Source organism: Diadema setosum, chromosome 10, assembly GCF_964275005.1.
Source record: "Diadema setosum chromosome 10, eeDiaSeto1, whole genome shotgun sequence".
Lineage (NCBI taxonomy): Eukaryota > Metazoa > Echinodermata > Echinoidea > Diadematoida > Diadematidae > Diadema > Diadema setosum.
The window spans coordinates 21,387,054-21,403,975 of record NC_092694.1 but is presented as its reverse complement, the minus strand read 5'-3'; the positions used below and the strand labels follow the sequence as shown (position 1 = coordinate 21,403,975).

Sequence of the window (16,922 nt, the reverse complement as noted above, 5' to 3'; positions counted from 1 at the left end):
TTTTCAGTAGCAACCACATTGGTTTAGTCCATGCACGAAGAAAGTGAGAAATTTAACAAAAGAAGAAGATGACATGGCATTCAATTGATTACTGGTAGGAACCTGATGGTCATGTTCGTCCAAAGTCAGAATTGTATGACGTGGTCATAAGGTATATGTCTGAAAATCTCTACTTGGACCCTGATAATAGTCGTGGTCTGAAGCGTTTTGCAGTATTCATATTTTACTTCATTATTGGTGCTCACTCACAATAGTTGACCTCAAAAACACATTTGAGAAGTACGGCTTAGCTTGACCGCCTTTTACTTCCTTTGATAAATAGCGCCCTCTTCAGAAACCTTTTTTTTTTTTCCAGGCTTGCACATGCTTGTACTATATAAGCTGTTATTTTCACCTACAAATGTTTTCATGAACGAGGTCTTGGACATTTTCGTGAGATGTTATTTTTGCGATTTTTAAACCGACGGTATCATAAGTGCCTGTCAGTTTGAGATATTTTCATGTGTTATTAAATTCACGGTCCAACAGTGATGCATGAAATTTGCGAAAATTAAACCCACGCGAGAATAACAGCTTATACATTATGTAAGCATTCTTGCATACATATAATTTACAATGTGTATGTACTAGAAACCAAGTACAGTGTATCTGGGCAACTTGCTGGACTTGTTCTTTAACACTTCATGTGAGGGTGGAAATGGTACATGATGAAAAATCATGATTTTATTGGAGTCAGCATCTAGCGATCTCCATTTCATATCACCAGGGCAAATTTCATTGGGCGTAGAAAACAAAATTTTGTACTGAAGTTTAAGATGATGATGTCGATGATTTCAGGTAGCATCTGCTTTTTGGTACTTACCAACTTCAGCTTTAATGTTGGGTGAATTAGAAAACAAACATACACACAAACTTGTACATGTATTTTCTCTCTCAGTGAAAATGCCTGTAGAGGAGGCAATATTGTTATTAGGTGATCCGAGTATCCTCTCGGATCACCTTCTGTATCTGTACGGATTCTTTGTTCTTCTTTTTCTTCTTCTTTATTTCTCCTCAAAAGTTGTGTTTCGATTAGCTCAGAAAGTGTTCCTCCTATCAATTTCAAAATTATACCATATATGTATCATGTCCCAAAGTCGACAAATTTTATAAAATCATAGTGATCAGTCAACCTTGACGTCACTATGACGTCATTATATGAAAACACATTTTCATGCATATCTCATTAATGGACAGGAATTTTTCAATGAAATTTACGTCACATATATTTCAAGTCAAGCGCATTCTACTCATATTATCAAAATTCACATTTATTATTAAAAAGTGCGCGTACGCGCGCGTTGAAATATTTGTATGCTCAAATCGAGCTCAAATTTTTTTTGCACACGTTTCAGACCATTTGGAGCATTTTTTGAAAAATTGAAAAAATTGGACGGACGCGTACGCGCGCGCACATATACGCACGCACAGCTCATATGCAATAGAAATTTCCCGTTTTTTCACACGGATCGGATGTCTGAAATATTAAGGAATGCTTCTACCAAGTTTCAAGTCAATCCGACTCAATATGACGTCATACGGGCCCGTCAAAGTTGAAATTCCGCGCGCGCGTCAATGGCGATATACAGTGCAACAATGCCAAAAAACCGCCAATTTTAAATCCGATTTAACTCGTCAGGATGGACGGTGACCCTCCATTTTCTTTACATATTTTGAAAGCTGATGAGTTGTACATATCATTTCATGGGTTGGCGATACTGAAAAAATGATTAAAAGATATCAAATTTCTTAATAAAGTTAAAAAAGTAAATTTTCAAAATGACGTCATCAAATTTCAAGTTCACTCGAGCGTATCTCACTTATCCTTTGCCAATTTTCACACAAATTTCAGTATGTTGTAGCTTATTAAATGCTTTCTCATTAATATATTAACAGCATTTTGATTGGATGACGGCATCACCTCGTAAAAATGGATTCAAAGTAATCTTGTCAAATTTGACCATTTTACGTGTTATCTCTATGGGAGTGCAGTTTTTCTGGAAATGAAAATTGACATGACTATCTTTCTCGAGCTCTATCTCACTTATGCTTCGGTGAATTTCTCCCAAATTTTAGTATGTTGTAGCTGAGACTTTGGGCTATCGTAGATGTGCCCTTTATTTTTTCATACGACGTCGGCATCACGTCAAAAAATTTGGTTGAAATTAAGGCTTATCTTCGATGTATTGAGATATTTCTTCCTTTCTGCAACTTTCTTTGCAATAACTCAAGAAAGACAGCCCCTATCACCCCCATATTTTGCACATGTTTAGTTCATGTCACGTACATTATTTCATAAAATAACAACTACTTGATCGGACACCATCTTGGGTATGTAAATTAGGGTCAAAGGTCATAAATATTTCATCCTGTATCTTAGTAAATACATGTCCTATCTTTCCCATATTTTGCACACGTAAAGACCATGTTACAAGGATCATTTCACAAAATAACCACTTTTTGCTCAGATGCCATCTTGTCTGTGCAAAGTGGGGTCAAAGGTCATATGTACTTTTTTCTGTATCTTCGTTATGACGTGTTATCTCTATGGGAGGGAATTTTTCTAGATGTGAAATTTGACATGATTGTCTTTATCGAGCACTAGCTCACTTACCCTTCGGTGAATTTCTCCCAGATTTTAATATGTTGTAGCTGAAACTTTCCGCTATCAGAAATATGCGTTTTGTTTTTTCAAACGATGTCTGGATCATGCTAAAAAACTTGGTTGAAATTAAAGCTTATCTTCGATGTATTCAGATATTTCTTTCTTTCTGCAACTTTCTTTGCAATAACTCAAGAAAAACAGCCTCTATCACCCCTATATTTTGCACATGTTTAGTTCATGTCACGTACATTATTTCATAAAATAACAACTACTTGATCGGACACCATCTTGGGTATGTAAATTAGGGTCAAAGGTCATAAATGTTTCATCCTGTATCTTGGTGAATACTTGTCCTATCTTTCCCATATTTTGCACACGCAAGGACAATGTTACAAGAATCATTTCACAAAATAACTACTTTTTGCTCAGATGCCATCTTTGGTGTCCAAAATGGGGTCAAAGGTCAAATATACTTCATTCTGTATCTTCGTTAGTGCATACGGAATTCGGTACCAAAGATGGCAGGTCTGACTCCCTTTTCTAAATGAGACTCCAAACATCACATGGCCAATGTCCTCTCAACACAGATGAAACCTGTATGGTCATGCCTATTGGGATCAGGACTGAAATCATTGATTTCCCAATAGATCGGATCACCTAATTTGTCAGTGTTGACAAATTCCGAGTCTAGTTCATATTTGTAGTTCCATTTTTATAATTCTCATGGAAATGTTTTCCATGTGTGACACAATGCTGAGTTTTTATGGAAGAATGGATAGGAGGGTATAGCATGGCACAGCTTATGTACTTTGTGAGGGTCTTTGTGCGCCTTTTTGTATGTGAAAATGAGTAATTTGTCATTGGGCGTGGGGGGGGGGGGATGCTGTCTTTGTAATAGTGCATTTGAGTCAGCACTAGTGGCGAAATGATCATTCGTAAGTGCAACCAGCCTTTGAAATAGTAACAGAGTTTGTTGACATGCTTTTTAGGTATCAGCTATTGAAACCATGTTGTACATTGGCTTGAAATCTCATACTAATCTCCAAGATTTGATATCTGAAGAGCCGTTGTGCACATCATTCACAGGGCCATATTTTGTTTCAAATCTGCGGTTGGATAGATTTAAATTTGCTTGTCCTTCAAAGCACTTGACTTTGAAATATGACTACAGTATCCCTACCAGCAAACCTGGGTAAGTGTCAACGACAAATATCCAGGTTTCAGGACCTGCTTTGGTCAAACTTACCATGTGAACCAGGCCTACCGTGTAATGCCTCAAAGACTGGGGGGATAAGTCGAGCATTCTTGTCTTTGATGCAAGATGCCAAGGCAGGGGGCATCCCGTCAAATCTCTCTCGGCCGATCGTGGCTGCCAGGTGGCCATGCCTACGACTATCTCTTTCCCCTGTTGGTCCTGGGTGACAGTGGCGTAGGAAAGAGCGCCCTCGCTGAACTGTATGTCTCAGGATCGAAGCTTCTGCACCCCTTCCATAAGATGACTCTCGGTAAGGGTGCTTTCTCCAGGTGGACTTGCGTATAGGACGCTACGTAATTAGGGATCATACCTTGACAGCTTTCTTTCCACTTGCTAGCTGAATACGATAGAAGCTTGATTTTTTTTTTTTTGGGGGGGGGGGTTTGTCTTACATTTTTGTGTCTTATGTCTTATATTTTTACCTGTGTAAAGGTTCTGGAGGCATGTTTACTGGTTGTCCATATGTTCACTAGGAATTTCCCAGTGATAATAAACTTTGAAGAAAGGATGGAAAACTACTAGACAATTGTTTCCTTTAAATCATACTGATACAAAGTTTAAATTTAACTAAAACTGCCATCGTACGTGTACAATGTATATTCCAGGCATAACTCTAACCAGGAATGCAGGGCTGCCAACCTTGAGTGAGAGTTTGGCGTGAGACACTGCGAGGGAGCGGAGCGACCTCCTGGCTAGCGCCTGGCGGCCTGCTGTGCGGCCGTATGTACGTACGTACTACGTACACAGTCAGTGTATGTAAAGCGATGTAAAGCACACATCATAGCCATACATGTACTATGATTTGCCAAAAGTACAAGCTACGCTCACGTGGTATAGGTAGAAACCAATGGTAATCCAATAGCTCGTCTTTGCGCGCGAACCGAAAACGATTATTATTGGTTAAGCTTTACACCCGAGCGGGAAAATCTCGAAATTTTGGGCTTGGGCATATCGATATTCGGAATATCAGAGAATTTAGAGATATATTTATTTTTGTAGTCATGTACATTCCATTTTGGGGGTTTCAGTCAGTCCGCAGCACGTATGCTAATGAGCCGATCCGGCAAGATTTATTCAGCACTTTCGTTGACGATCTTTGCGTTCGAAAGGTGTCTCGTCGTGCGAGATTTTGCGAGACTTTGATAGGGCTATGGTTTTCACAGTGTAGCGACTTGTACATACATTCGTCCTGGCTACAAGTCACAGTAAATTGTTTTCCAGACTTTGATCTTTATTATACCCCCGCCAAACGAAGTTTGAAGGGGGTATATAGGAATCAGCGGACGGTCGGGCGGTCGGTCGGGCGGTCGGTCGGTCGGTCGGTCGGGCGGTCGGGCGGTCGGTCCGTTGCAAATCTTGCGTCGCGAACTACTTCCTCAGTTTTCAACCGATTCCCATAAAACTTGGCACAGATGTGTGCCTTGGCTTGTAGATGTGCAAGACGTATTTTTTTACAGTACCCAAAAGTACGTTGCCATGGTAACGGCATATTATGGGCAAAAATGGGTACAAATCTTGCGTCGCGAACTCCTCCCACAGTTTTTGATCAATTTTTATGAAATTAGGTACAGATGTTCATCTGAATATGTTAATGTGCAAGACACATATTTCCGCAGTGGCAAAAAGTGCGTTGCCATGGTAACGGCATGTTATTGGTAAAATATAGGGCAAAATGCTTCATGGCAAAACTGCTTCATCAGTGTTCTTCCAATTCTCATGGAATTCATATTGAATGTTTGTCTTAGGATATAGGTCAGCATGACACATTTCTTGACAGTGACAAAAAGTATGTTGCCATGGTAACAGCTCACATATTATGAGCCAAAATGATGGAAAATTTTGTGTTGCAAACTACTTCCTCAGTTTTTGCCCAATTTCCATGAAACTTGGTACAGATGTGTGCCTTTGGTTGTAGATGTGCAAGACGTATTTTTTGACAGTACCCGAAAGTACGTTGCCATGGTAACGGCATATTAATGGCAGAAGATCAAGGAAAGATCTTGCGGATTTAACTACTTCCTCAGTTTTTTGACCAAAGCTTATGAAATGTGGCACACACCTTGATCTTGGTGGGAAGATGTGGAAGACATATTTTTCGGACGTGTCGGAAGCTGCGTTGCCATGGTAACGGCATATAAATGGCAGAAGATCAAGGAAAGATCTTGCGGATGGAACTACTTCCTCTGTATTCGACTGAAGCTCATGAAATGTGGCACACACATTGGTCTTGGTGGGAAGATGTGCAAGACATATTTTTTGGACGTGTCGGAAGCTGCGTTGCCATGGTAACGGCATATTAATTGCGGAAGATCAAGGAAAGATCTTGTGGATTGAACTACTTCCTCAGTTTTTGACAAAAGCTTATGAAATGTGGCACACACAATAGTCTTGGTGGGAAGATGTGCAAGACATATTTTTCGGACGTGTCGGAAGCTGCGTTGCCATGGTAACGGCATTTAAATGGCAGAAGATCAAGGAAAGATCATTCCTTGGGTGAGACTGTCGTCACGGGGCGGGGGTATTAATCACCATAAGTGATATTTCTAGTTTTGATACTAAATTTGCCTATAACATCGGATCTATCATGACTATATAATCAGTTGAATTTGCGTAAATTTTACCTGCTTTTCACAGAAGATTTTGTCATCTAAAGTTCTTTTTTGGTTCCTGACCGGATTAAGAAACTGTTGTTTCTGATTTTGGCTTTTTCGTAGAGAGGAAACTTACATACTCATCATATATTGGAGTCAAGGAGACGCAAGCATGATTTATACTAGTTTTTCCGTTTTGAAATGTCTGTAAAATTCTCTTCTAAGCCAGAAGTATGCTCCGCACAAAGTGTACAGTGGTGCGAAAGAGCTCTCTCATTGGACAGTGCGTGCGTTCAGCGCTTGAACTACACGCGTGCCAAGAAACCGCAAGTGGCATGAAACCGTTATGTAGCAGCGTAATGACGTAATGCAAGCGCTGAGTGCAGGCGCTGTCCAATGAGAGAGCTTACTCTTGAGATTGCACGGTTTCAAGCTGATCAGCACTGACATCGATGTATATTTTACTGGTTCCTGACCGGATTAAGCAACAAATTGTCAAGATATTTACATGGATACAAAGATTAGGAGATGGACTACCAAATAAAGCATTTTCATGGAGAAGCAATGTGAATTTGGTATTTTTTTGACGTCTTGAAAGTGTACTGCCCGAATTACTTTTTTCATCATTTTTCAAGCTCAAATTACGTATGCAAGCCTAAAGCGGGCTTGCATACGAGTTGAATAAATACGAGCGAATTATCGGGTGTTGCGGACTGACTGGTTTAGCGTGAGATTTCGTTTATCAGAGTGAGACAGTCAAAATTGGTTGAATTGCGTGAGTCTCACGCTCAATGCGTGAGAGTTGGCAGCCCTGAGGAATGGCCAATGGTGCTGTATAAGCTGTTATTTTCGCGAGGGTTTAGTTTTTGTGAATTTGGTGAATCACATTTGAATCTTGAATATAACAACACACAAAAAAGTCTTCATATGCTTTGTTATTAGAGCACTAGCATAAGCATCAGCATTGATTCGCGAAAACGACATCTCGCGAAAATGTCTATGACTTCGTCATTGGCGAAAATATCTGTACGCAAAAATAACAACGTATACAGTAACATGATTTGTGATACAATGTACTGTACGTTTGTATACGCTACATGTTTAGTGAGTCTAAGAACCTGTTTACCGTGCGGGGCTGGGCCGCGGCTCGGCCATGGCCGAGCCCGCCTTCATTCTGTGTAAACGCGCAAAAGGCCAAATGCGGTGCCGAAATTGGCCGCGCATTTGGCCACGCTCTGGAGGTGGTCTCAGCTGCGGCCAAGCCGCGGCCGAACCCGGCCTTTTCTCAGTATAAACGCAAACTGGGCCGAATGCGCGGCCGATTTTAGTCTGGCTTCCAGACCCTCTGCCCGTACTATTTCGCTATTCAGGATATTAACCCCCTCAGCGTCGAAAACTAGTATAGTTTAAGGTGGTTTTGTCCTGCAAAGGATTTGCTCGAACGGCGACTTCGTCGCCACGGAATCCAGTTGACAAAGGGTCTGAAAACCAGACTATACCAAATTGCATTTGTTTACAAGCAGAGCACCACTACAACAAAATATTGAAAGGTTTGAATGAAAAGCCCGGGCCGAGCCCCGCACTGTAAACGGACAAAATTGCAGGGCTCGGCCCCGCAATTGAGGCCAGGCTCAGCCGTGGCTCGGCTGCGGCTCGGCCCAGGCCCGCACTGTAAACGGGGTCTAAATTTTCACGAACTTGGAATTCCCGACAATTTTGCATGTGGTTAAAATCTGTGATCGTGGAGTACAGTAATAAACAGAGAAATGTACACACACATGTCATATTCATGTTGACATCAGAGTTAATATTTGTATGTGTTGTTGATTTTGGGTATAGCACTTGGCTCACGAAATTCAGAAATAAAACCTTGCAAATTATATGGTGTATACAGTACTTACAAACTTAATTATATCTTCTTTTTTTTTATGACGAAAGCAGAAGCTCAAATGTTACTGAAATTAAGACATACTGTTCACTTTCCTGCCAGAACTAAGGAGAGTGTAATGTTATTTGGTATGGTGGATGGTAATGGATGGGAAAGTTTTTCCTTTTCTATAGAGAGCATTACGGGTCAGTTGTCAGGGTCAGTGGTCAGGCTGAACAAACTGCATCTTGGTGGAAATAAAAGGCCATACTTTTGGCATAGTACCGGTATAATGATTGGCATGAAATGGCAGAGGCATCAAAGTTGACCATGTGCCAAAGTCCAATTTGTCCAGTTGCCATTCAATTGCTCACTGAAAGTTTTCCCGTTAATCCTGGATTTTTCCCCCCTGTAGCTCTGCCTCTGCTGTGTGTACAATTTGTATTCTCTAGGGCCTATTATACATGTAGTGTTAATGAAGAATGTGTAATGAGTATTTATTGTAATACTTCATTATTAGTTACTGTAGCACATAGTTACTTGGCTTCCTCTGGTTTTCTTTTCATAGATCTTTCTTTTTTCATTGTTCAACACTCATGACTGTATATAGAAGGACTGAGTGACCACATGAATACTGTTGTGACATATACTGGTGGCATTCTGTATTCAATAGAATTCTCACCTGTACACCCAAGTCAAAAAGGAGAGTTCTGTGTTATACTGTATGAGCTGAAATTTTTGCGCACAGATATTTTTGCGAATTGCTACTCGGAGGACATTTTCACGTGTTGTTAATTTCGCGGTTGCAAGGTCTAACTGTACTTATCTATTCACACGTTGTTATTTTCGCGTGTTGTTATTTTCACGGTTCAAAGGCGATTCGCGAAATTCGCGAAAATAAAACCACCGCGAAAATTTCAGCTTGTACAGTAGTTGAATTTACAAGAGTGTCTGTCATACATCGTACTAAGAAACAAAACACACACACACACAGATCTGTTTTTCTCTTTGTCAAATTTAGTCATTGCAGTTGTCCTTCACTGTAAGTGTAAATGCAGAGACTCCAATTCTCCTGCTTGAGTCAATTTTCTCAAAATTTCTAGCTCTCCTGCTTGAGTTTAAATTTTTCCCACTCTAGCTGTGTGTCTCGTGCATAAAATTTAGCTTTCTCCCACTGAACTTTATTACCCCCGCCAAGGGAGGAGGAGGTTAAGTGATCATCAGCGTTGGTTTGTCTGTTTGCAAAATAACTCAAAAAGTTGTGAATGGATTTGAATGTAACTTGCTGGAAAAGTCGATAATGACACAAGGAATAGCTGATTAAATTTGGGCCGTGATTCAGGAATTTCTATTGATTTTTGAAGGATGTTTGATATTTTGGCATATAAGGTCAATGAACTTGGGAGTTCTAGATGCGCATACTGGAGGTTTACATTCACACACTAAAGCATGTGCTCTGCTCTGGCAAGACACCTTGCAGTTGGAAGCTGATGACGTAACAAAAAGCTTCTAAATTGGGAAATTTCATGCGTGTATGGAAAAGAGTTATTGGCTTGGCGGAGATCTGCGCTGTCCAAGTGCTTTTCTAGTTTTTGTCATTGCTGAAAAATGAAGGCTAAAATAGCACTAGAGAGCATACTGTAGGATCTATAATTCTAGAGATTCCAGGGCCCTGGACACTGCCTGCAATGGACATCATGATTTGCACTCGGTAGTATGTGCTACATGCATTGTGCATGCGATCAGAGTCTCCAGTTTGGTAGGGAGTTGTACATGTAGTAGCCGTGAGAATCTCCTGTTCTGCTCTTTTATGTGCCATGCTTGCATGCCCGACTCAGTCAACGATGTGTGAAGTTCGCATATTCTGCTCAAGCACAGAAACCCACCCAAACTGATCGATAAATCACCAAATGCCACAGTGCAATGAAAATGTTTATCACAATTCTATTCCTGGCACATACAGCTTGCATTTTATGTGGTGATTGACTATCAAGTGAAGTTCCCTGCAGGATTTGCAAGTAAATTCTAAATTTCTGTCACTGTTTTGTGTGCAAAAGTCTTTTCTCTCCAATAATGTAGCTCCTGGTCATTTGAAAAGAAAACATAAATTTGTCATATGGAACAGTGTGCAATTTACATCAAAGCAAAGTTGGGCATTTTCTGTACAACTTTTCTCATAAGATGTCCAAGGTAACAAAAAATTTATAAAAGGTACATAGATTAAAAAAAGAGAGAAAAAAAAAGAGAATCTTTTCTCAAAACCATGCCTGCTTTGACATCTCAGAATAATGTGGCACATGGGGGTTTACACCATGGCACATAGAGAGTTGTGATGTTATAGCATACAGCTTGTATTGGCACTTGCTGAAGATCAGCTGATTTTGCTGTTGTAAACACACATTTCCTGTAGATGCCTGTCCAAGTATACTCAGGACTAGTCTTCAATTTGTTCATAAAACAGACATTGTGATTGTGTGTGCTTGGTGGGAGTGTAGCTACAGCCAGGAAGTGAGACTTGAGATATCACATAGGTTTAATTGTTTGTACAGGATGCATTACTCTTAGGGATAGGCTTTTTGAAGGATCTCAAGGATTTGGGGATTTGCTGTTATTTTCTTCTTTTATCAGTGGGGTTGGACAAACGAAACTTCACAGTTGTTACTAAGAAGGAAAGATTGAAGAAGAGTTTTTGGTTAAAGTAATAATGCATTCCATTTTAAAGTTGACTATGACAGTAGCACTAAATCATGTAAACAGAAAAGCATTAAATGAAGATCTGAAAAATAATGAGTTGTGGACTTTAGAGGTGTTTGTGTTTTATGGGAACAAGTAATGTCAGTCACAGTCATGTAGGCATTAGATGTGGTGATAGATAAGTCTCCTATTCACTTGTACATTACAGTGTGTGTCTTTTCTAAATTTCTCATTTGACATGAATTCAAGAAGATATTGCATCCCTCCAATCAAATTGTTGTAGAGTTGTAACAATTCTGCAATGATGATGTTTGTAATTGGGTAATTCTGTGAAGTTGGGGCACAAAGTGTGACATTTTAGCATAACTCAATACTAATTATGCTATACATATATTGTTTATAGGTTTTACATTTGTATTGAGACCATACATTTTCTTGGAAATTTTGTGCCATTCAGACTCAATTTTGATGAAGTTATTAAAACGATATGTAACGGTGTCCTGTAGCATCGTGACGTGTCCATGTAGCATCGTGATAGTTAAAATCTGGTCCTCAAAGACAAATTAATGCAATTAGCTTGACCAAAATTTGATATGATATGCATAATTACTAGATTAGTCAGATAGCTAACTATCTTAACTCTCCTTTCCACAGTTTTACTTGTACAAGAAAATTACACAATGTGTCACTATGCTAAGCGGTGTCCACCAAATGTCACAAAAAAGGACACAGCATAGCATTGTGATACATTTTGTAATTTTCTTTTAAAATTAAAACTGTGTACAGGAAATTTGAGATATTTAGCTATCTCATTCATATCTTGTAAATATGCATATTGCATCAAATTTTGGTCAAGCTAATTGCCATAATTTGTCTCTTAGGACCAAATTTTAAAATATCACGATGCTACATGGACACGATGCTACAGGACACTGTTACATGTACATATTGTTTAATAACTTCATCAAAATTGAGTCTGAATGGCACAAAATTTCCAGGAAAATGTGTGGCCTCAATGCAAATGTAAAGCCTACAAACAATAAATGTATAGCATGATTAATATTGAGTTATGCTGAAATGTATTTTTTAAATATCACGATGCTACATGGACACTGCCCCAACTTCATGGAATTACCCAATTGTATGATTATTGAAAAGAGGATTTGATGATAGTTTCATGCACAAACCAGTGGGAGGGACCTATAAGGATATGAACAAAAGCAGCTTGCGTAATGAAAGTCAACTTTAGCATGGGGAGAATTTCACTTAAATTTCATTGGTTTTGTTATTTGTCTTTGTGCTGATGAGCTGTGTATTACATATCAGTTTGTTTGTAACTATGGTTCTTTGTCCATTCTTTCTCTTTTTCTTCCCCCTCCTCCATCTATTTATGCCTCTGCCACAAAATGTAGCTGGAAGCATTATCTCTTTAGTAAATTAAAAAAAAAAACTCTTTACTTTAGATCTTATGTCCTTTATAGACACTTGATTAAATTTGCCAAGCTTTTTCATCATGACTCAGTAATCCATCCAAACTTGACCAAGTTGTAAAGTTTGCAAGCCCACTCATGTGTAACAACGTGCCTTAGTCCAGCAGAAAGGCCAAGTTGACACATTTTAGATGAGAGGGATTAATCTCTTTTCATTGAAAATTACAAGTTCCAAGACATCTGTGTAGAAATTGGTAGAGAAAGCACTCCAGCGTTCATGCCAGTTTGCAAACGAAGTACTTGAGGGTTACAATATTTGTGATCCCATGTTATGTATTATTTGTTTATCTTTAAAAAAAATCTATATTATATTTTCTGTCAATGTGTAGGTATCGACTTCAAGATTAAAACGGTAGAGCTGAATGGTAAGAAGATCAAATTACAAATCTGGGACACAGCCGGGCAGGAGAGGTTTCACACGATCACGACGTCGTACTACAGAGGGGCTATGGGGATCATGCTGGTCTACGACATCACGCAAGAGAAGACCTTCGACAACATCGCAAAGTGGCTAAGAAACATCCAGGAGGTGAGGCCAGGAAGTCACTGAAAGCCAGTCATTTCTGTTGTTTGATTTACTTTCACAGTGACCTAGTCTACGCACCCATTGTCATTATCATTATTTTTTGCTTTCTTGAACTTCTTGTATTTCTGATATCATCTTCATTGTATTAGTTACCGTTCTCTTCAGTATTACAATCATTGCCGTCATCACCTTTATCCACGGCCTTGCCATATTAACCATTACTGTTATGAATATTCCTTAGATGCCGCTGTGATGTTTTATTGCCATTAGAATTCATGAAGCAAAGCTTAAAGAAAAAGTGTGAACATTGTCCATACCTGAATTTGCAGTATATTGCCATCAAATGGTATTTTTACTCCAAACTTCTCAGGCTCACATGCAACTGATATGAGCTTCTTTCAATGTGAAATGTTAAAACAAATGGAAGGATTGAGTATAGTTGTGTGTATGCATGTTTATCTGTGTCTGTATGTTTGTCTTTGCAGTTTTCTAATTCTTTTAAATAAATCAGGCTATGATGTGACCACCTTTCTATCAGTAGAGCAGTCTTGGAAATGACAAAAAACTTGCATAAATCACCTTATAAAGAAGGTATTAACATACTTTTTGTGAGATTGTGTTTTATTTTCCTCTCTATGCTCAAATGTTTGCTCAAATGTTTGCTCAAATGTTTGCATACCTATTTTTTTGGTTTCAGGCATTCATGCTGTGGTAATTTGTCCTTGTCCAGTTTTCTGTGAATAAACATTACAAACAAAAATGGGGGAAAAATGCTGACACATGAAAGATGAATAGAAAATAGTTGAAACACACAACTAAAGAGAGTAAGAAAAACAGTACACAAGTTGAACATTATTTCGTCCAATTCTTGGAATGCCTAGCAAGTAAAGAGTCGTTTTGATGATGATATTTTCTTTTATGTAGCATGCAAATGAAGACGTAGAGAAGATGTTACTAGGCAACAAATGTGACATGGAGGACAAGAGGATGATCAACAAGGACAGGGGAGAGAGCGTGAGTATTATGGTCAACAGAGGGCAGGCTTTCCATATCTTGATTTCATGATACCAGTATCAGTGCACTAAAGCAAAGGTTGATACTGTATGTGTCACAATGTACATGAAGTTGAAAGTGGCCAGACCTCATACATGAGGATATGTGGCTGGAAGATGTGTATGATCATTACTGTATCAACTACAAAGCGGGAAAGCAGATTATTGGCAAAATTCTCCATGTTGATTTTGTTCCTCATAAACAATATATTACTTTTGTGTTTAAAGGGATGGTACAGTATAGGTGGAGATGAGAATTGGGCTTTTAACTTTTTGCAAGATACCAAGAAAACACTTATAATATAGTACAGAACATACCATTTTAAGAGGAATTCAAAGTTTATTTGATAAAAATCAGGTTTGGAATGACTGAAACATCCAAAAACAAAGTAAAACAAAGTGATCGTAATGAAATGTTGGTCCCACACTTTATTAGAATCGCTCTTTTTTGGACATCTCAGCCATTTCAAAACCAATTTTCATTAAATTAACGTTGAATTCCTCATAGAATTACATGCTCTTTCATATTTCATAAGAGGTTTCTCATTATCTCACCAAAAAAATGTTAGAAACATGAAATTAGGTCTCAACCAAAACTATACCATCCCTTTGAATTCACTATTTGGGATCAGTGGAAGTGATGAAATTGTTAGCCCCACAAGACAGCGACACTTTTTTTATAAAAAAGAATGACTTTAAAAGTAGGAAAAATTATATTGTCAGAATATGTGCATGTCACAAATGTACATCAGTACTTTTTTCAATTGATGAGAAACTGTACAAAAATTTGTAATAGAGCTCTTGCTTATTCTCGAGCAAGTAAGTTTTTTTTTTTTTTAAAACAGCAGACAGACATCTTTCTTTCTGAATTCTTCCCTTTTAGAAGAAAACAGAAGATACAAGTGTATGAAGCAGATCCCCTGTGGGGGTTTCTTGTGAAATATGGTCAGTACTTCCTGTACAATGCAAAGTGCATTCATGAACCTTTCACTCTCTGACTCTCTCTTTGATTTTGTGGAAATTTACTTGCTTGTGTCCTGTACAGATTGCAAAGGAGAATGGAATCAAGTTCTTAGAAACGAGTGCCAAGGCAAACATCAATGTAGAGCAGGCTTTCATGACGCTGGCAGCAGACATCCTCAAAAAGGTTTGGATACACAGAGTTGTGTGATTTAGAGATCGTACCATACACTGGTTACAAACATCTTCAAAAAGATTTGGATACACAGAGTTTTGTGATTTAGAGATTTGCACTGGTTACAGATATCCTCAAAAAGGTTTGGATACACAGAGTTTTGTGATTTAGAGATTTGCACTGGTTACAGATATCCTCAAAAAGGTTTGGATACACAGAGTTTTGTGATTTAGAGATTTGCACTGGTTACAGATATCCTCAAAAAGGTTTGGATACACAGAGTTTTGTGATTTAGAGATTTGCACTGGTTACAGATATCCTCAAAAAGGTTTGGATACACAGAGTTTTGTGATTTAGAGATTTGCACTGGTTACAGATATCCTCAAAAAGGTTTGGATACACAGAATTTTGTGATTTAGAGATTTGCACTGGTTACAGATATCATCAAAAAGGTTTGGATACACAGAGTTTTGTGATTTAGAGATTATACAATACATGACAGCAGACATCCTCAAAAAGGTTTGGATACAAAGAGTTTTGTGATTTAGAGATTATACAACACATTAACACCAAGACATCCTCATTTTTGATTGAGTCATTTCTTTATTCAAGAAAATGTTTATACATAACCAGGTCAATTATCTCTTTAGATAATTGCAGGTACACACTGAACATACAACACAAATAACATCCATGAAATTAATGTGCCAGTATCAACAATAATATTAAAAACTAACAATCATTATAACATTTACATCAATTCTTTCATATATATATATCGGACGTTTATAGAAACTTCACACTCCGGGCGGACCAATAATCAGTCGATGTTCTGCTTTTTTGTTTTCTGATTTCGTTTTGTACATAATCAAAAACTCCATTTACTTTCCCATTGAAAAAAAGAAATATCCGTGGTCCTAAAAACTGTAATAAACATTCTTTCAGTGTATCTAATTCAATATTACATATACAAATATAAAATATTACACATATACTATACTAATCAACAGACTTCAACATTTTGCATACTATAGAGATAAACCCATGAACTGAGAGTGAGAGTTGAATTCTGATGTGTATCTATACTTTTTGTTTACTTTAATAATGACGTTTATTCGTCTGCATAAAGGGTATTAATGATATTTTGTCCGTTGAGGTCATAACCATGTTTACATTGAAAAAAAGAAAAAAGAAATTATATATTCCAGGAGAGGGTTAAAACAGTAAAAAAAATATAACTGGGGATGGATGGTCGCCTTAAAAAAAAAAAAAAAAAAAAAAAAAAAAAAGGTTTGGATGTAGTTTTGTGATTTAGAGATTATACCATACACTGGTTACAGATATCATCAAAAAGGTTTGGATACACAGAGTTTTGTGATTTAGAGATCATACAATACGCTAACAACAAGACATCCTCAAAAAGGTTTGGATACAGAGTTTTGTGATTTAGAGATTATACAATACACTGACAGCAGACATCCTCAATAAGGTTTGGATACACAAAGTTTTCTTATTTAGATATTATGCGTACACTGGCTGCAAACAACCACAAAAAGGTTTGTATGCATAGTGTTATAATGAAATTGTGTATTCTAGGCTTTATTGCAAAATTTGTGTATGGTAGGATATTTTGTGTTACAACTCACCTACACATATATGCATCAAATG

General features: G+C 38.0%; 1 protein-coding gene across 2 annotated transcripts in view; it reads left to right on the top strand.

Moving 5' to 3' along the window:
- LOC140234528 (ras-related protein Rab-10-like) overlaps nucleotides 1-16,922 on the top strand; it is a 60,854-nt gene that overhangs the window by 34,047 nt on the left and 9,885 nt on the right. For both annotated transcript variants that reach the window (XM_072314570.1, XM_072314569.1), the window contains exons 2-4: nucleotides 12,871-13,070; nucleotides 13,992-14,081; nucleotides 15,165-15,266. In XM_072314570.1, coding sequence (XP_072170671.1) covers nucleotides 12,871-13,070; nucleotides 13,992-14,081; nucleotides 15,165-15,266 — 392 coding nt within the window. The remainder of the gene's footprint in view (nucleotides 1-12,870; nucleotides 13,071-13,991; nucleotides 14,082-15,164; nucleotides 15,267-16,922) is intronic.